The sequence below is a fragment of the Haliotis rufescens genome, unplaced genomic scaffold, assembly GCF_023055435.1.
Source record: "Haliotis rufescens isolate VD_foot unplaced genomic scaffold, xgHalRufe1.0.p SCAF_11, whole genome shotgun sequence".
NCBI classification, from domain to species: domain Eukaryota; kingdom Metazoa; phylum Mollusca; class Gastropoda; order Lepetellida; family Haliotidae; genus Haliotis; species Haliotis rufescens.
The window spans coordinates 33,931,729-33,947,792 of NW_025963791.1; the positions used below are offsets into that span (position 1 = coordinate 33,931,729).

Genomic DNA, 16,064 nt, shown 5'->3' on the forward strand with positions numbered 1-16,064 from the left:
CAACTTCAAAGAGGTAATCAGAATATATGATTGAATTCTCTAGAAGAATTGTCAACTTCAAAGAGGTAATGAGAATATATGACTGAATTCTCCAGAAGTATTGTCAACTTCAAAGAGGTAATCAGAATATATGATTGAATTCTCCAGAAGTATTGTCAACTTCAAAGAGGTAATGAGAATATATGACTGAATTCTCCAGAAGTATTGTCAACTTCAAAGAGGTAATCAGAATATATGATTGAATTCTCCAGAAGTATTGTCAACTTCAAAGAGGTAATCAGAATATATGACTGAATTCTCCAGAAGTATTGTCAACTTCAAAGAGGTAATCAGAATATATGATTGAATTCTCCAGAAGTATTTTCAACTTTAAAAAGCCACACACACAAGGTACCACATCCTTATATGCCCCGAGGGATCGGTTAACGAATGAATGAATATTGTTTTACACTGCATCAGCTTTTCACGGCGAGATCGGTTGACGACGAATTTATTGAAATGACATTCATTTATGCAGGTCTGGTATATTTGTCCGCAGTGTCACCGAGTTCGCACAACTCGTAGCAGACGACGAAAACGAACAGAGTTATTTATCTTCACCCAGTGCATGCAGATAAACGGTTCCCTTCTCGATACTTTACGCTACTTATGCGAGATAAGCAAGTTACCTACGATGTGTTCCGATTGATTATTCAACTGGCCACATGGAAAATAAAAGCCCGCTCCTTAACTTATCACAAGATAGGATTTTAATGTAAGGTGAGATAATGGCTGACGCACCCTCTGTGTTCGTGCTATATTAACATAAAGGGGGCAGGGGTGGCCCAGTCGTCTAAGGCGCCGCGATTCGCTGTGCAGAGTTGCGTCCCTTGGACACGCCAGAAACCTATGATTGTGGGTTCGAATCCCGGTTCGCCCAAATTATGTTTCTAGGTTTGTCAGCACCATACCCGTGCTCGTGGGTTTCACCGAAGTGGTACACGTCAGAGACCTGCATCACTTCGGTCTTTCCTCCCACATTAAGCTGACACGCCGTGATATAACTGGAATACTGTTAAAAGCGGCGTTAAACCCAACTCACTCACTCACTCACTATAGGGGATATCAAGCCCTGTCACACGGGGGTCCGGTGGACCACGGATCTATTTTACCACACACTTAATTATATTGTATGTCTTATACAAACATGCTTAGGTTCAAATCAGTGAGAATACCACAATTAGGCATTTATCTACTTCTTGTTCATTTTACACTTTTATCGAAAAAAAGCGAAAGACTGAAAACAAGTCTCTTCCCCTAGATCTATTTCATTCGGAAAATATCGTATATATCCGGAGAATAGCGTCTTCAACATTGATTCGGAGTACATAATCATGGAAGATATGTTGCAGTTGTAGTGCAAACAGTTCGGCAATTCGAACTGGTAACACAAGAAATGTACCTTACCTGTGAGCGAGGAGTGAGTGAGTGAGTGAGTAGGGTTTTACGCCGCTTTTAGCAATATTCCAGAGATATCACGGCGGGGGACACCAGAAATGGGCTTCACACATTGTACCCATATCGGGAATCGAACCCGGGTCTTCGGCGTGACGAGCGAACGCTTTAACCACTAGGCTCCCCTACCGCCCCCTGTGAGCGAGGAACATTGAAAATAACAGAACGGATCTCAGCCAATCAGAATACGACATTCAAGTGTCAGGTAAGATCAAGTCGAATTCTCCTCACTGTCGCGCTTCTAGTATAAATTCTCTTTGAAACAAAAACATGAGTTGTAAATAATTTTGGGGGCCGGATGCCCGGTTCGATTCCCTACGTGGGTGCAATGTGTGAAGCCCATTTCTGGTGTCCTCCGCCGTGATATTGCTGGAATATTGCTACAAGCGTCGTAAAACCATACTCACTCACTTAATAATTTTGAAAGAACCTGAGATAAAACAAGTTAGCATCCGGTCACATGACATGCAAATAATCACATGGGTGTGGTGTAACGTTACTACAGCGCAGGCCTCTGACCCTGTCTCATACTCACCCCGAATGACATGCCTGTCCGGAGACTGACCAGTGTCCGTGCAACGCCATTCTCAAACGCCGTGACAAGAACTGTGGAGTAGAAAGATAATTAAAATCAGAGTTCGGGCTTGGATTTATCAATCCTCGTTTTAAAATGAGTTACCTTGGGAATGCTGAAACTTTACACGAGCTAGGCCATACCAGGATCATTAGTCATTCCCTATATCATCATCCGGTTTTATCACTACACTACTCGTACATTCTGTCTGTCGCTAGCGAGTTTGAAATAAACAACCAATCAAAATGACTACCGTATTCGACGTAATAAGCGCCCAGGGCGCTCTCAAAATTAGAAATAGGGGGCTATTATTAGAATATTATTTTGTTAAAAAAAACAGAGTTAAAAGATAAATTTCGTTTATGCTGACAGTCTGAAATGTTTATGTACGACAGATATATTTTTCTAGAATTTAATTGCCCATAATTAAGGGTGCATATAACACACGAGTGCGTATTGTACGCGAATAAATAAGTCTTGTGAACATTGATCAATCGGAAGGGGTGCTAATTGGGATTGTTCACTAGCCAATATATTAGCAAATACCGCCGTGGGCGCTTATTAGAGCGGGGCGCTTATCTGAATCTGCATTGTAATATGTGGTCTCACACCATCGAGCCATCGATATATTAAAAGACAGAAGCCTATAAATACATTGGCATTCACCATTTATTTCAATATAGTACTCGGTTTAATATACTAGATTTAGAAGTCCATCAGTCAAGTCTGACAACGTAAAGGTTAAAAGAAATCTCGGAACATCTTAAAAAAGAAAGTAATTTGGAAAAAAACGTGGTCGCCGAGTTAAGCTTGGTATAACACACGCAGATACACATGCATCGCCGCAATAGTCATTTCGTGAGTCCGAAATAACTTGGTTGAATAAAGAATATCCTAACGAATCTAGTTACTTCGTGAGTCCTAAATAATTTGGTTATAAAAAGAATTAAGTGCAATGAAAAAATAGTTTTGTTGTTGTTGTTGTTGTTGTTGTTGTTGTTGTTGTTGTTGTTGTTGTTCAATTCCGCACTCAGCAATATTCCAGCTATGTGACTACGGTCTGTAAGTAATCAATATGGACCAGACAATCCAGTGATTGACATCATGAGCATCGATCCATGCAATTGGGTTACGATGACATGCATCAACCAAGTCAGCGAGCCTGACAACCCGATCCCGTTAGACGTCTTTTCCGACAAGCATAGTCACCTTTTACGGCAAGCATGGGTTGCTGAAGACCTACTCTACACCGGATTTTTACGGGTCCAATAACCATCTGTATTAACGCCGTTCGTCAATAAAGGAGCTGCGCCGTCGGGATACGGTGATACGTAATCAATCCAGACACCGCCCCTCATGTTCAGCTGTTTTAAACATGCTTCACGAGGACCTCTAATATCACACTTTGCATTATCTTTTTGTGTACAAAAAGTGATGTTAAAATTCCAAACCATGCGAGGTTTGAAATAACAAAACCAGGTATCATGCAAGTGAACACATAAAACGTCTAAAAAGATTTTCTAAAAGATTTGATCTTGCCTTATTTCAGTCTTTGAAATCCATAAAATATCCTTTAGTTCGGACTATCGTTCTGCGCCATGACTGTGGAATATATACAGCAAACTACGGTTATAACGAACTAAGAGGGACAACTAATTTAGTTTATTACAACCATAGTTCGTTATACGCATATATACAGCCCATTTACTGCAAATGGACGGGACCAAAAAACAGTTCGTAATATCCGTCAGTTCGTTATAAGCGTGTTCGTAATAAACGTAGTTTACAGTATATATATTACTAAAAGCCTGGGCAAGTCTAGATCAAACTAAACCAAGTCTAGTTTCCCTGATTCCACAAGCAGTAGAAGAAAGTCAGCAGGAGAGGAAAGGTTCTTTTGAAAAAGAAATTACAATTATTGTAAAGAAATGTTTTCACCGACTTTCCGTCTTAGTGTTAGTTTATTTCGATGCGTGCGACACCTGCTGAGCTACTGGCGTAAATAATACACGTTGATTGCCCGTGATCTGTATGTGGGCCTTGATCTCACACGGTGAAGGCGGATCACATAAACAAGAAGATATACATTTCTACTTCATTATTGTTGAACATGACGTCTCAGGGCTACTGTTTGCCTCTTCGCAGCCGTATACAACACTAAAGATGAAATCCATATCTTCTTGTTCCGTAATGATGGACTTCAAGCTGGCTCACACGTTCTTATCCGATGATGGAATGGTTTCTGACGCAAGGTTTTCATGCGGCCACACTGAAACTAATTACATGTTAGTTTAAATGTGCTTAAACTATTTTTACTGTGTGATTGATCATTGTGTTTGTTTGTTCAAATCTTACCTGTCCCCGATAACAGGAAGTAGAACGAGTGCGGCGGATGACCTTCTCGGACAATGGCTCTCTTAGGTTCGTATCTGAAACACAACCGCAATAAGTATATAAACGCAAATACAATTCCATTATTAGGTCACAATAAATTAATTACTAGACCTGCATCCCTGGCTGCCTCACTACCAAACATCATGTCTCGTTTTTTTATTGATGTACCTACAAGCGAATAAGAAAAAACTTCGTAACGTGTGTTTCCTTTATAATTTACTGGATGCAATACACCATATCCGTAGTTTCATGTCACGTCCGTGGACAGTTAGTGCACAGATGCCTTGATTAGTTTATTTTTAAAAATATACTATAAAGAATTAAAAAGCCCGCCTCTTCAAATTTTTGAAAACAATGAATGGAAATCGAATAATTATCTTTTGTGGCCTTATACAGATAATACTTGACAGTTTGGCGTTTCTCCAAGTACGCTTATAACGAACTGGCGGATATAACAAACTGTTTTTTAGGTCCCTGCCATTTGCTGTATATATGCTTATATGCTTATAACGAATGACGGATATAACGAACTAGAATTAGTGGTCCCTTGAGTTCGCTATATACCTGTAGTTTACTGTATCTCCGTTACTTCTGAAATTATCGGCTACCAACATTAAAAAGGAGGGATGTTTTTATTTTACCAAAAATACGTTTCTTATTATGGTTCATAACAAGATACGTTTTCAGTCGAAATGTTCAGGTCTACATTTGCATCAGCACTATATTCATCAATATGCACTTTAATTGCGCTTGTTGGCCGATGCAAAATCAGCATGGGATTCTAAAAGAGCGTTAGAGTAGAAGGGATCGGAAATTGCGTGAGTGAGTGAGTTTGGTTTAACCCCGCTATGAACAGTATTACGGTCATATCACGGCGTATCAAGTTTAGTAAACTTTACTGAAATCAACGAAAATTGGAATGGTGCGGAGAAACCAAGAATCATAATCAGGACGTACGTGAGATTTAAACCCACGGACATAGGATCCTGGAATGCATAAGGGAATCAACTCTTCTTAGATAACAGGGGCCGTCGGGTACCCTAGTGGTTAAAGCGTTCGCTCGTCACGCCGACGACCCAGGTTCGATTCTCGACATGGGTACAATGTGTGAAGCCCATTTCAGGTGTCCCCCCGCCGTGATATTGCTGGAATATTGCTAAAAGCGGCGTAAAACCATACTGACTCACTCTTAGATAGCTGGGCCATCCGTGCCCCCGGATCCGAATGTTGTGGGGTTATGTCAAGGATAGTTTCGTTAACTTGTTTGTGTAGACACGGAACAACTTTCACATACATGGCCTTTGTTCTTGGTACAGAAATAACCAAGTATTTCAATTTGATCCTCGCAAAAAACAATTGATCACAACGAAAATAACCCAATGCAGGTCACACGAATGTCTGACGTCGTCTCATGTGTCGCCACACGGCAAGCAAGTCTCCTCACAACATGTGTCCAGGCGTGCGAGATCTAGTGATGTGGTTATTGTCATGGTGTATATTCGGAATAGGTTCTGTTTACAATCATGGATGTGAGTTACAAGGAGAGTGAGTGAGTTGGGTTTAACGCCGCTTTGAGTGAGTGAGTGAGCGAGTGAGTTTGGTTTAACGCCGCTTTGAACAGTATTCCAGTTATATCACGGCGTGTCAGCTTAATGTGGGAGAAAGCCCAAAGTGATGCAGGTCTCAGACGTTTACCACTTCGGTGAAACCAACGAGCACGGGTATGGTGCTGACATCCCTAGAAACATAAGTTGGGCGAACCGGGATTCGAACCCACAATCATAGGTTTCTGGCGTGCCCAAGGGACGCAACTCTGCACGGCGAATCGCGGCGCCTTAGACGACTGGGTCACCCGTGCCCCCCAACGCCGCTTTGAACAGTATTTCAGTTATATTACGGCTTGCAGCTTAATGTCGGAGGAAATTCTGCAGGTCTCAGACGGTTACCACTTTGGTCAAACCCATGAGCACGGGTATGGTTCTGATAAATAAAGGAACAAAATCGGAGCGAACCGGGATTCGAACACACGATGATACGTTGTTTCTGGTGTGCCCAAGGGACACAACTCTGCACAGCGAATTGCGGCGCCTTATATGATTGGGTCGACCGTGCATCAAGTTACTAGGAGAACGAAATGTATAAATGTTACAGGGACTATGTATGGCGTTAAACAACAAACAAAACAAAGAAACAAACAGAAGATTTACGTCATCATCCTAGCTACAGATAGTGGGAGGCTGGTCGAGTTTTAAACTAAAATACATCCTCACATATCGGAAGCAGTAAGGTTCTATCTAATGAAATGTAGAATAGAATCAAGTAATATTATTTCAGGGAATATACATGGTAAAATCACCAGTAAATCACCAGCCATGAGATGTGGCTACAAGCCTGTGATGAATATTATACGTACGCTTCATACCATCCTACAGCGCACAGTTTATGCTGCATGCGCCTGGGATACTCTGCAAAAGCTGGGATATTGCTCAAGACGATTACCAACTGAAATGACATTGAAAAGACATTTTCCCTAAAATATCATGGATGAAATGCGTTCAAGATTATTGCACTTCTATAGTGACGTGCATGCACGTGTGTGTGTGTCTGTTTGTACCAGTCCGGACTAATGCCGATTTAATACTGCTAGCTCACTGAGGTACCATGCCGCAGTTTAACATCAATGCCCCATTCAGATACAGTATACTGACTCCGAGCCGACCAGTCCTTGTGTTAGCCCCGAGCATCAGACAGGGTACCAACAAGTACCATCTTTTAACGTCTTTTTGTATGCGGTAGCCGGGGATCGGGCGGACGCTCTACACTAGACCACGGAGGCTGTCCTAAAATAACACGAGTTAACATCATGTATCAAAACAACGCCCTGGAACAAGGAACAAGGAGATGCTCGTTGGAAGCTCATAAGGTGTGAATCACCGCTGTTCTGTGAACGACCTGGGGGCGGCACGGGTCGCCCTGTCGTCTGAGACGCCGCAATTCGCTGAGAAGAGTTGCTTCCCTTAGCTGTGCCAGATACCTATGACCTGAGTTCGAATCCTGGTTCGCCCTGTTTATGTTTCAAGGTTTGTCACCACCATACCCGTGCTCGTGGGTTTCATCGAAAATGTAAATGTAAGACCTGCCTCACATTCCTCCCACATAAAGCTGACACGCCGTAATATAACTGGAATACTGTTCAAAGCGGCGCTAAACCCAACTCGCTCAAAGGTAGGATATGAACCAACATCCAGGACGACTGGAAGAATTATTTCTAGGACAAGACACACGTCATACATAGTACGCCATTTCTCCTACGAATATGGATCCATATCTAGTTTGGGGCATTTCTATGAAAAATTCCTCTTGAATTCGATAGTTGGTTTGTGAACTAAGGGTGTCTTATAAGATTTTACGTCCTATTAACCGCAAGACCAAAAGTGAGTATGGTTTTACACCCCTTTTAGACATGATCAACCAAAATAAAGACGGGGAACACCAGAAAAGGTCTCCACAGATTATACCCATGTGGGAAATCGAACCCGGGTCTTCGGCGCGACGAGCGAACGCGTTAACCACTTGGCGACCCAAGCGCCAACTTAAGATCTAAAGTCATTGTACATGTGGGTGTAAACTTTAGAACTAAGGCCGAGCTTACGTGCTTTATTTTAAACTACCATTTGTTAACTACCCTGACCTGATACTCATTCCGTATCGTCTCCCATTAATACGTATCATTTAAGTGAGTGAGTGAGTGAGTGAGTATGGTTTTACGCCGCTTTTAGCAATATTCCAGCAATATCACGGCGGGGGACACCAGAAATGGGCTTCACACATTGTACCAATGTCGGGAATCGAATCCGGGTCTCCGGCGTGACGAGCGAACGCCTTAACCACTAAGCTACCCGACCGCCCCCGTATTATTTAAGGGATATCATGCCGTGCAAGCTCACGTATTGAACGTCTCTGAGGGACCTTTCCTCCGGTTTCATCTGAAGAATTCTTTTGGCCTCCTGGGGTACACGGTCCTGAAATAACATACAAAAATTAATAATTCTGTTTATGAAAATAATTCCGTTGACTGTGGACTGTTTCTACCGAGAATGCCGACTTACGATTACCTGTTGTTCTTGTCGTTTGGATCAGGAGAATCCATGTAACGAATTAAATACGTACGAAGGTTTTCAAGATATTTAAATCCACAGTAGAGAAAGAAAAAAAAGATTCAACGATAGCCCAGGGGTTTTATTCCTTAGATTAGGTTCCTCTTTTAATCTACTTATATAACTTTATAACACTCTAACATTATGTATATCTATGTTTATATATTTTCTTAAACGGTTATAATATAAACAATTCTCCAGATAATAGCTATTTCTTTCAAAAATGTAGTTCTAAAGCAATGTATGTGTATGAAACACTCAGATACTATTTGTACATACCAAATTAACAGCAAAAAAAAACATCATTTATTTAGTTACACACTGCAAATAATTACATGCGACACTTTAAAAACTTTCACCGAGCATAAGGCCCCAGTGGTTGCGAGGGGAGAATCATTCGCGAAATGTCGTGCGGTGTGATTAGGTTCAAATTCCAGTAACGGGATATATTTTATGAACGGTTAATGCGAAAATAACGCAACAGGGTGTTTCATAAAATCACTGGGATTTGACACAATGTCCTTGGGAGGGATTGTATGTGAGGACGATCTGTACGAGATACAACACAGTCAGATAACAAAGGCATGTCACTGACGTCACTCCTACCTGTGTATCAGCCTTAAAGTCGTTGGTATCAAAGAACAGGCCGTCTCTGTCGATAGTAGCATAGTCTTGGGACACCTGGATGACCGACAGGAACTCATCACCTGATTCCTTCACACTGTCAACAGCAAATACCTACACTTTGTTTACTACACAAAATACTACTACAAAAATAGTTTTTTAATTAGTTACATTCACATTTGCAAGAGCATTCAAGTTGCACAATCACAATAATGTTCATATCCATATACTTATTGATATTCGCCGCGAATAGCTTCAGGATTGTTGATGCGGTATTGAGCAATATAACTTGAGATTTGCGTTCAAGATTACTGCACTTAAAGCGGCGCGCGCGTGCGTGCGCGCGTGAGTGTGTGGCTGCTTGTACTAGCCCGGACAAATACCGGATCTATGTATAGTGCTAGCCCACCTAGATACCATGCCGCAGTTTAACATGGATACATCACTCAGACACAGTATACTGACTAAGAGCCGACCAGTCCTTGTTTAGTTACCTTAATGCCGAGCGCCAGGCAGGGAAACAAAAAGCACCATCTTTTGCCAATCAGCAAACGTTTCTGATTGGCTAAAATACAAAATATTTGAGCTAAATATTAGCACACGGTGAAGGGAGGGAAATTCAAAACCGTCAATGGTTAGCCTGCTTGCAAAATGTTTGAGTTGATAAGGAAGTCTACAACATAATTAAACATTTCGAAGCAGATTATCATTGGCGGTCTTGAATTTCCCTCTCTTCACCACTGCTAATATTATGATACACAATTTAACCAATCAGAAACGTTTGCTGAGTTTAAGTCCGTGTAGCGCCGTAATTTCCGGCCACCTTTTTCTTGTTTATTTCAGCGGCGAAGCTTAAAGCTGAGACTTGATGGTTGTTTTAAAATAAATACGAGGTAAGGTGATCATAGTTAAACACGATTTTGTAGCCTATGGTTTCTTTAGCTGGTGTCAATAGGTTAAAATATGTGACATTCATATTTCATGCGATATCGAGCTGTGATTCGAACCGAGTGCGAAATCTTGAATAAGGACCAAGATTGCGGGTGTCACTCCTTGTCTATATGTATATAGAGGGGTGTGATTTTCGAATATATTATCCTAAACACGCTATCATCCATTTCCTGTGGTCAGTATCTGTGTCTTGGGTGATTTTGTGACATCGAATCCGAATGCGTGGATCGTTGTTCATTATATCAATCACTGGATTGTGTTGCCCAGACTCGGGGCGGTCGGGTAGTCTAGCGGTTAAAGCGTTCGCTCGTCACGCCGAAGACCCGGGTTCGATTCCCGACATGGGTTCAATGTGTGAAGCCCATTTCTGGTGCCCCCCGCTGTGATATTGCTGGAATATCGCTAAAAGCGGCGTAAAACCCTACTCACTCACTCTTGCCCAGACTCGATTATTTACAGGCCGACGTCATACAGATGAAATATTGCTTAGTGCGGCGCAAAACAACAAACAACTAAAATGCTATTAACGCGGCGTGGTCCTGTGTCTATGTTATCCCTCACCTCTGGTAACTTGTATTGCACAGCCGGATACAGATGAGGGCCAGGCGGATGTAGCGCTTAAACCGTTTCCTCGGGTGTACGAGCACCTACAACATACATAGGAACAGACCCGTGAAGATCCGGGGTAGAATTGGTCTTCAGCAACCCATGCTTGTCGTAAAAGGCGACTAACGGGATCGGGTGGTCAGACTCGCTGACTTGGTTGGTACATGTCATCGATCCCAATTGCGTGGATCGATGCTCATATGATGTCAATCACTGGATTGTCTGGTCCAGACTCGAATATTTTACAGACTGTGTCAAACAACATAGGAACATACACGTTCATTCCTGTGAAGTTGTCATTGTTATACGGACAGAGCTGTCTTCACCTCATCTACCACTCCATCCTCGATTATCCAGTGTACTCTATTTCCATTTCATACGAATTTACACTGGATAAAGTGCCGGTCGGGTAGCCTAGTGGTTAAAGCGTTCGCTCGTCACGCCGAAGACCCGGGTTCGATTCCCGACATGGGTACAATGAGTGAAGCCCATTTCTGGTGTCCCCGCCATGATATCGCTGGAATATTGCTAAAAGCGGCGTAAAACCAAACTCACTCACTTCACTGGATAATCGAGGATGCCGGGCCGAACCATATGTTTCCTGATTGTGTTAACTGTTTAACGTTGAAGACAATACCACAGTGATGCTCGTCCTTCGCATGGTGCAGACCGCCTAAAGGTCATACTCGCAGTGATTCTGGATTCGAACCCGCAACCAGCGTATCCTAGCACAAATCAGCGACACATTCTGCACTCTGAATTTCGGCTTCTTGGTCCACTAGAGATTCCAAGCCCCGTAATGTATTGGGACATATACGACCTGAACGTCTTGAATTCCATTTGACACCCGTATTATTTTCAAATTTGAAACATCAAGCTATCACGTACGGTTTCGAATGCCATTTACAGGTATTAAATTTACTTTGAGAACCTTCACATTGAAAACAGTAGGTCTATCTCCGGTGATTGTGTTTAAGCATACAAAAAATAATGATTACATGTGATATAACAAATCACAGTTGGTAAACTTAAGGGGGGCACGGGTGGCCCAGTCGTCTAAGGTGCCGCGATTCGCTGTGCAGAGTTGCGTCCCTTGGGCACGCCAGAAACCTATGATTGTGGGTTCGAATCCCGGTTCGCCCAATTATGTTTCTAGATTTGTCAGCACCATACCCGTGCTCGTGGGTTTCACCGAAGTGGTAAACGTCTGAGACCTGCATCACTTCGGGCTTTCCTCCCACATTAAGCTGACCCGCCGTGATATAACTGTAATGCTGTTAAAAGCGGCGTTAAACCCAACCAACACTGATAAAGTTGATATTATCAGTTACCAAGTAACAGGTTACTGGAGCTTACTTTAATTGGGTGTCACTTCACCAACAATAGCCCGCCATTCATGGCATAAATACCATGTAATTGTAGCATCGATACCCCTACAAACCGCACTGCGTTCTGTGCAGCGGTATATCTTTTGTGGGGCCGAATGTATATACCACGCAGGCCTTGACCCCGAGACAAGTACTCTAGAGATGCCGGGTTTGGTTACGTGTGTATGAGTCTGTGGTGGATAAAAACACAAGTATGGAATGTGGTGCTGTTAGGTCTGGGTACACTATAGAAATCGAGGTTATGTAGAAGACGATAATAACAATTTGATTGTAACATTACACGTCGGGCGTTGGTGATTAGTTTTAAAGGTTTATGCAGGGTTTGAATGGGACGAGATCGTCTGGATGTGACTGGATAAGGTGAACAGTATAATTTCACTCATGATGTCAATCACTTGATTGTCTGGTCCAGACTCGACTATTTACAGACCGCCTTCATGTACTTGAAATATTCTTGAGTGCGTTGTCAAATAACAAAGAAAAGACAAGCATATTTTCTAAAGGGATTTGGAACGCAATAACACTAAACACGATCTCCAGTTGTGATATCGAACAAACGAAATACCATAGTGGTTTTTTCACCCCCGCAATCTGGTGACAACATGATTCTGGTTTACTAATAAAGAGGAACAGAACCCACATCATAACATGCAAATCAAACACCCGTACCAACGAGCTACCCCTGTAAGAAGAGTAGGATATTAGTATAAACGATACCACGTATCGCAGGACCTGTGGAGATCCGGGGTAGAATAGGTCTTCAGCAACCCATGCTTGTAAGAGGCGACTAACGGGATCGGGTGGTCTTGCTCTCTGACTTGGTTGATGCATGTCATCGTATCCCAATTGCGTGGATCGATGCACGTGATGTTAATCACTGGATTGTCTGGTCCAGGCTCGTTTGTTTACAGACCGGCGTCATATAGCTGGATTATTGCGGAATGTGGCGTTAAACAAACAAACAAAACGTATCCCAGCCTTTCAAAGGCGTTTTTTGTTCTGAACGAGTTAGTAATATGATTCGAAGCTGCCCTAAACAATACTACAGTCCACGGGTCTTGAACGCTTGGCTTGTTAGTTTCTAAACTAATGTCTATTTTTCATACAAGATATTTGGACGGATGTCTTTGGGTTTCTACTATAAAATAACCCAGCCTTACCTTTAACCTTCTAATGTCCAGGCATGTAGTATACACGGACATACTGCGACGTCCAGCCATAGGAATGGACATCCTCATGCCCGCGTGTCTATGTCTGCCGCTTCATATGACAAGAAGCCCGTTTGCAGTAGTCTGGTGTCAAAGGACAGTTTGCACGTGGATATACATGGCGACGAGTGGATCGTCTCGGGGGGTGACTAATAAAATACTGGTTTCATTTTCGAGACCGGCTCAAGTTGAAATACATTTAACATGAATAAGTCTAGCTTTTTAATGCAAGTGAAATTGATTTGGATTTGTGGTCGATACGTTTCCCCAGGTTGATCATTCATGAGTCGGAGCAGTGCCAGTCTCATATGAGCCGGTTGAAGAATGTAGACCGCTCATTTCCATGCATACAGGTCTAGTCAGTGAAGCATTCATTACACAGCTTGCAGAGTAGAGACATAGCTAGTTGTTTGACATGCGTCTTTGGAGATGGTATAAGCGTGTTCAGTTATTGGCTTTTTGGGCCAATATAGTCATAGTTATGTATATAACTCGAAATGATTTGCACAAACTATCATATCATCTTCTCATCTTCAATATGCCATGCATTGCAGTACTGACTTGTAGCAATGTAATGCATACACCAGTCCCTGTTCTGAGGCTATTGGGGGCGGTCGGGTAGCCTAGTGGTTAAAGCGTTCGCTCGTCACGCCGAAGACCCGGGGTCGATTCCCGACATGGGTACAATGTGTGAAGCCCATTTCTGGTGTCCCCCGCCGTGATATTGCTGGAATATTGCTAAAAGCGGCGTAAAAACCATACTCACTCACACACTCTGAGGCTATGAGAGCTGGGGCGAAGCGGGGACGAAGACACACGACCATTTCAAAATGTTATTGTTTTGATATTGTATTCTTTGCTTTGTTGTTTAACGCCGCACTCAGCAATATTCCAGCTATATGACGGCGGTCTGTAAATAATCGAGTCTGGAACAGACAATCCAGTGATTGACATCATGAGCATCGATCCACGCAATTGGGATACGATGACATGCATCAACCAAGTCAGCGAGCCTGACCACCCAATCCCTTTAGTCGCCTCTCACGGCGGGCAAAATCACTTTTTACAGCAATCATGGGTTGCTGAAGACCTCTTCCACCCCGGATCTTCGATTGTGTCATGTGCTTCATGTATATTCACACTGCCATTCACAAATGCGTCATGCAGCAGTATGACATATACCGTATGATTATCAAAAGACTCGGGTGTTTAAATAGTCACCTACTGCGTCTCAAACAGACCGAAATAAGCCAGGACTGAAAGTTCAATGAAAACGAGAACCCATAAAGTTCTATTAATCGGTAGTTGATTATAAGATTACACTCACCCAACACCCCACAACAAAATAATAAATAAATATCTTTAGCAAAAAATCATAATATAAACAACTATGCACTTTCAATCTAAAGCATCATGTTTTTTCAAACCTGAGATACGCAATATATAATTCGGATATCACATTCATTACAAAACACGAACAAGGCTTCGATCGCGTGGGATTTGGGGGTTCCTATTCAGACCTAGAATATTATACTAGACACAAAACATACAGTATATTAAATCCATTAAAGATCACTTGAATTTAATCTTAGCTGACAGTATTCCCAGTTGGTGAATATTTCAATTTATAACCATATATATCTCTTGTTTCAGATATTCTATTCGATTATATGGAATTACTACGGTACAGAATGCCACAGAATGATTAGGATATTAGATCAGCTGACGGCAATAAAGGTGTTGATAGCATGTTAATTTCCTTCTATATAAATGATATCGACACCTTCCACGGAGGAATCTAACCTGCGCTAGGGAGATACGGCATTTATTGGACACACATTAAGATTGGCGTCCTTCTTCTTGCTAAGTCACCTAATTTCGTGTTAGATCCGCTCATAAATTCCATGACATGAAAACTCAATATATCTCGGCGAAATAATACTTCGGTATTTTAATGTCGCTGCCATTACAGAAAGTGAGACCCTATGCTATGAAATGATCTTTCAGATATGAATCGGTTCATGCTTATTAACCAGCCATATGATCTTGGACAGGAGCGTGATATCGTTATGTATATTACATCATTAAAAACACATCAATATCCCTATCACCACCAGCAGTGCTGGGAGTGGCTAGCTACAAAGCATTGTCACGTTTGTTTTTGCCATAAGACAACGCCGTCTGGTAACGTTAGGGCTCTGTGGCGGTATTCATCAAACAACTTAAGTCATAAATAAAACTTAAGTCAGTTATAAAACTTAGCTTTCTTGCTTTATTGATTTAAGTTAAGTGGAAAAACTTAAGTCCTATTTATCAATAGACTTATACTTAAGTTTGTCATTTTTCTACTTAGACGTTTCGTGAAATATCAACTTTGGCTTTGTCAAAACTAAGTTGTTTGATAAATACGGCCTCTGGTCTCAAAGGGTGGTGAGTGAGTATGGTTTTACGCCGCATTTAGCAATATTCAAGCAACATCACGGCGGGGGATACCGGAAATGTTCTTCACACATTGTACGCATGCAGGGAAACGAACCCGCGCATTCGGCGTGACGAGCGAACGCCTTAATGACTAGGCTACCCCACAGCACAGGTCGTTTACACATATAATAGGATAATATATTTCTGACACTCGTGATTGATAAAGAAATATTTAAGCAACGAAACA

At 42.1% G+C, this 16,064-nt stretch overlaps 1 protein-coding gene across 3 annotated transcripts in view; it reads right to left on the minus strand.

Annotated features, from left to right (window-relative positions):
- LOC124151217 overlaps nucleotides 1–16,064 on the minus strand; it is a 76,408-nt gene that overhangs the window by 46,549 nt on the left and 13,795 nt on the right. For 2 of the 3 annotated variants that reach the window (XM_048392636.1, XM_046523577.2), the window contains 6 exons: nucleotides 10,756–10,841; nucleotides 9,226–9,340; nucleotides 8,410–8,484; nucleotides 6,876–6,964; nucleotides 4,424–4,497; nucleotides 2,030–2,100 (listed from right to left, as the gene is read on the minus strand). In XM_048392636.1, the coding sequence (XP_048248593.1) occupies nucleotides 2,030–2,100; nucleotides 4,424–4,497; nucleotides 6,876–6,964; nucleotides 8,410–8,484; nucleotides 9,226–9,340; nucleotides 10,756–10,841 (510 nt within the window). Of the gene's footprint in view, nucleotides 1–2,029; nucleotides 2,101–4,423; nucleotides 4,498–6,875; nucleotides 6,965–8,409; nucleotides 8,485–9,225; nucleotides 9,341–10,755; nucleotides 10,842–13,348; nucleotides 13,451–16,064 lie in introns of those variants that run through there. The other variant, XM_046523576.2, reaches the window with a different exon arrangement.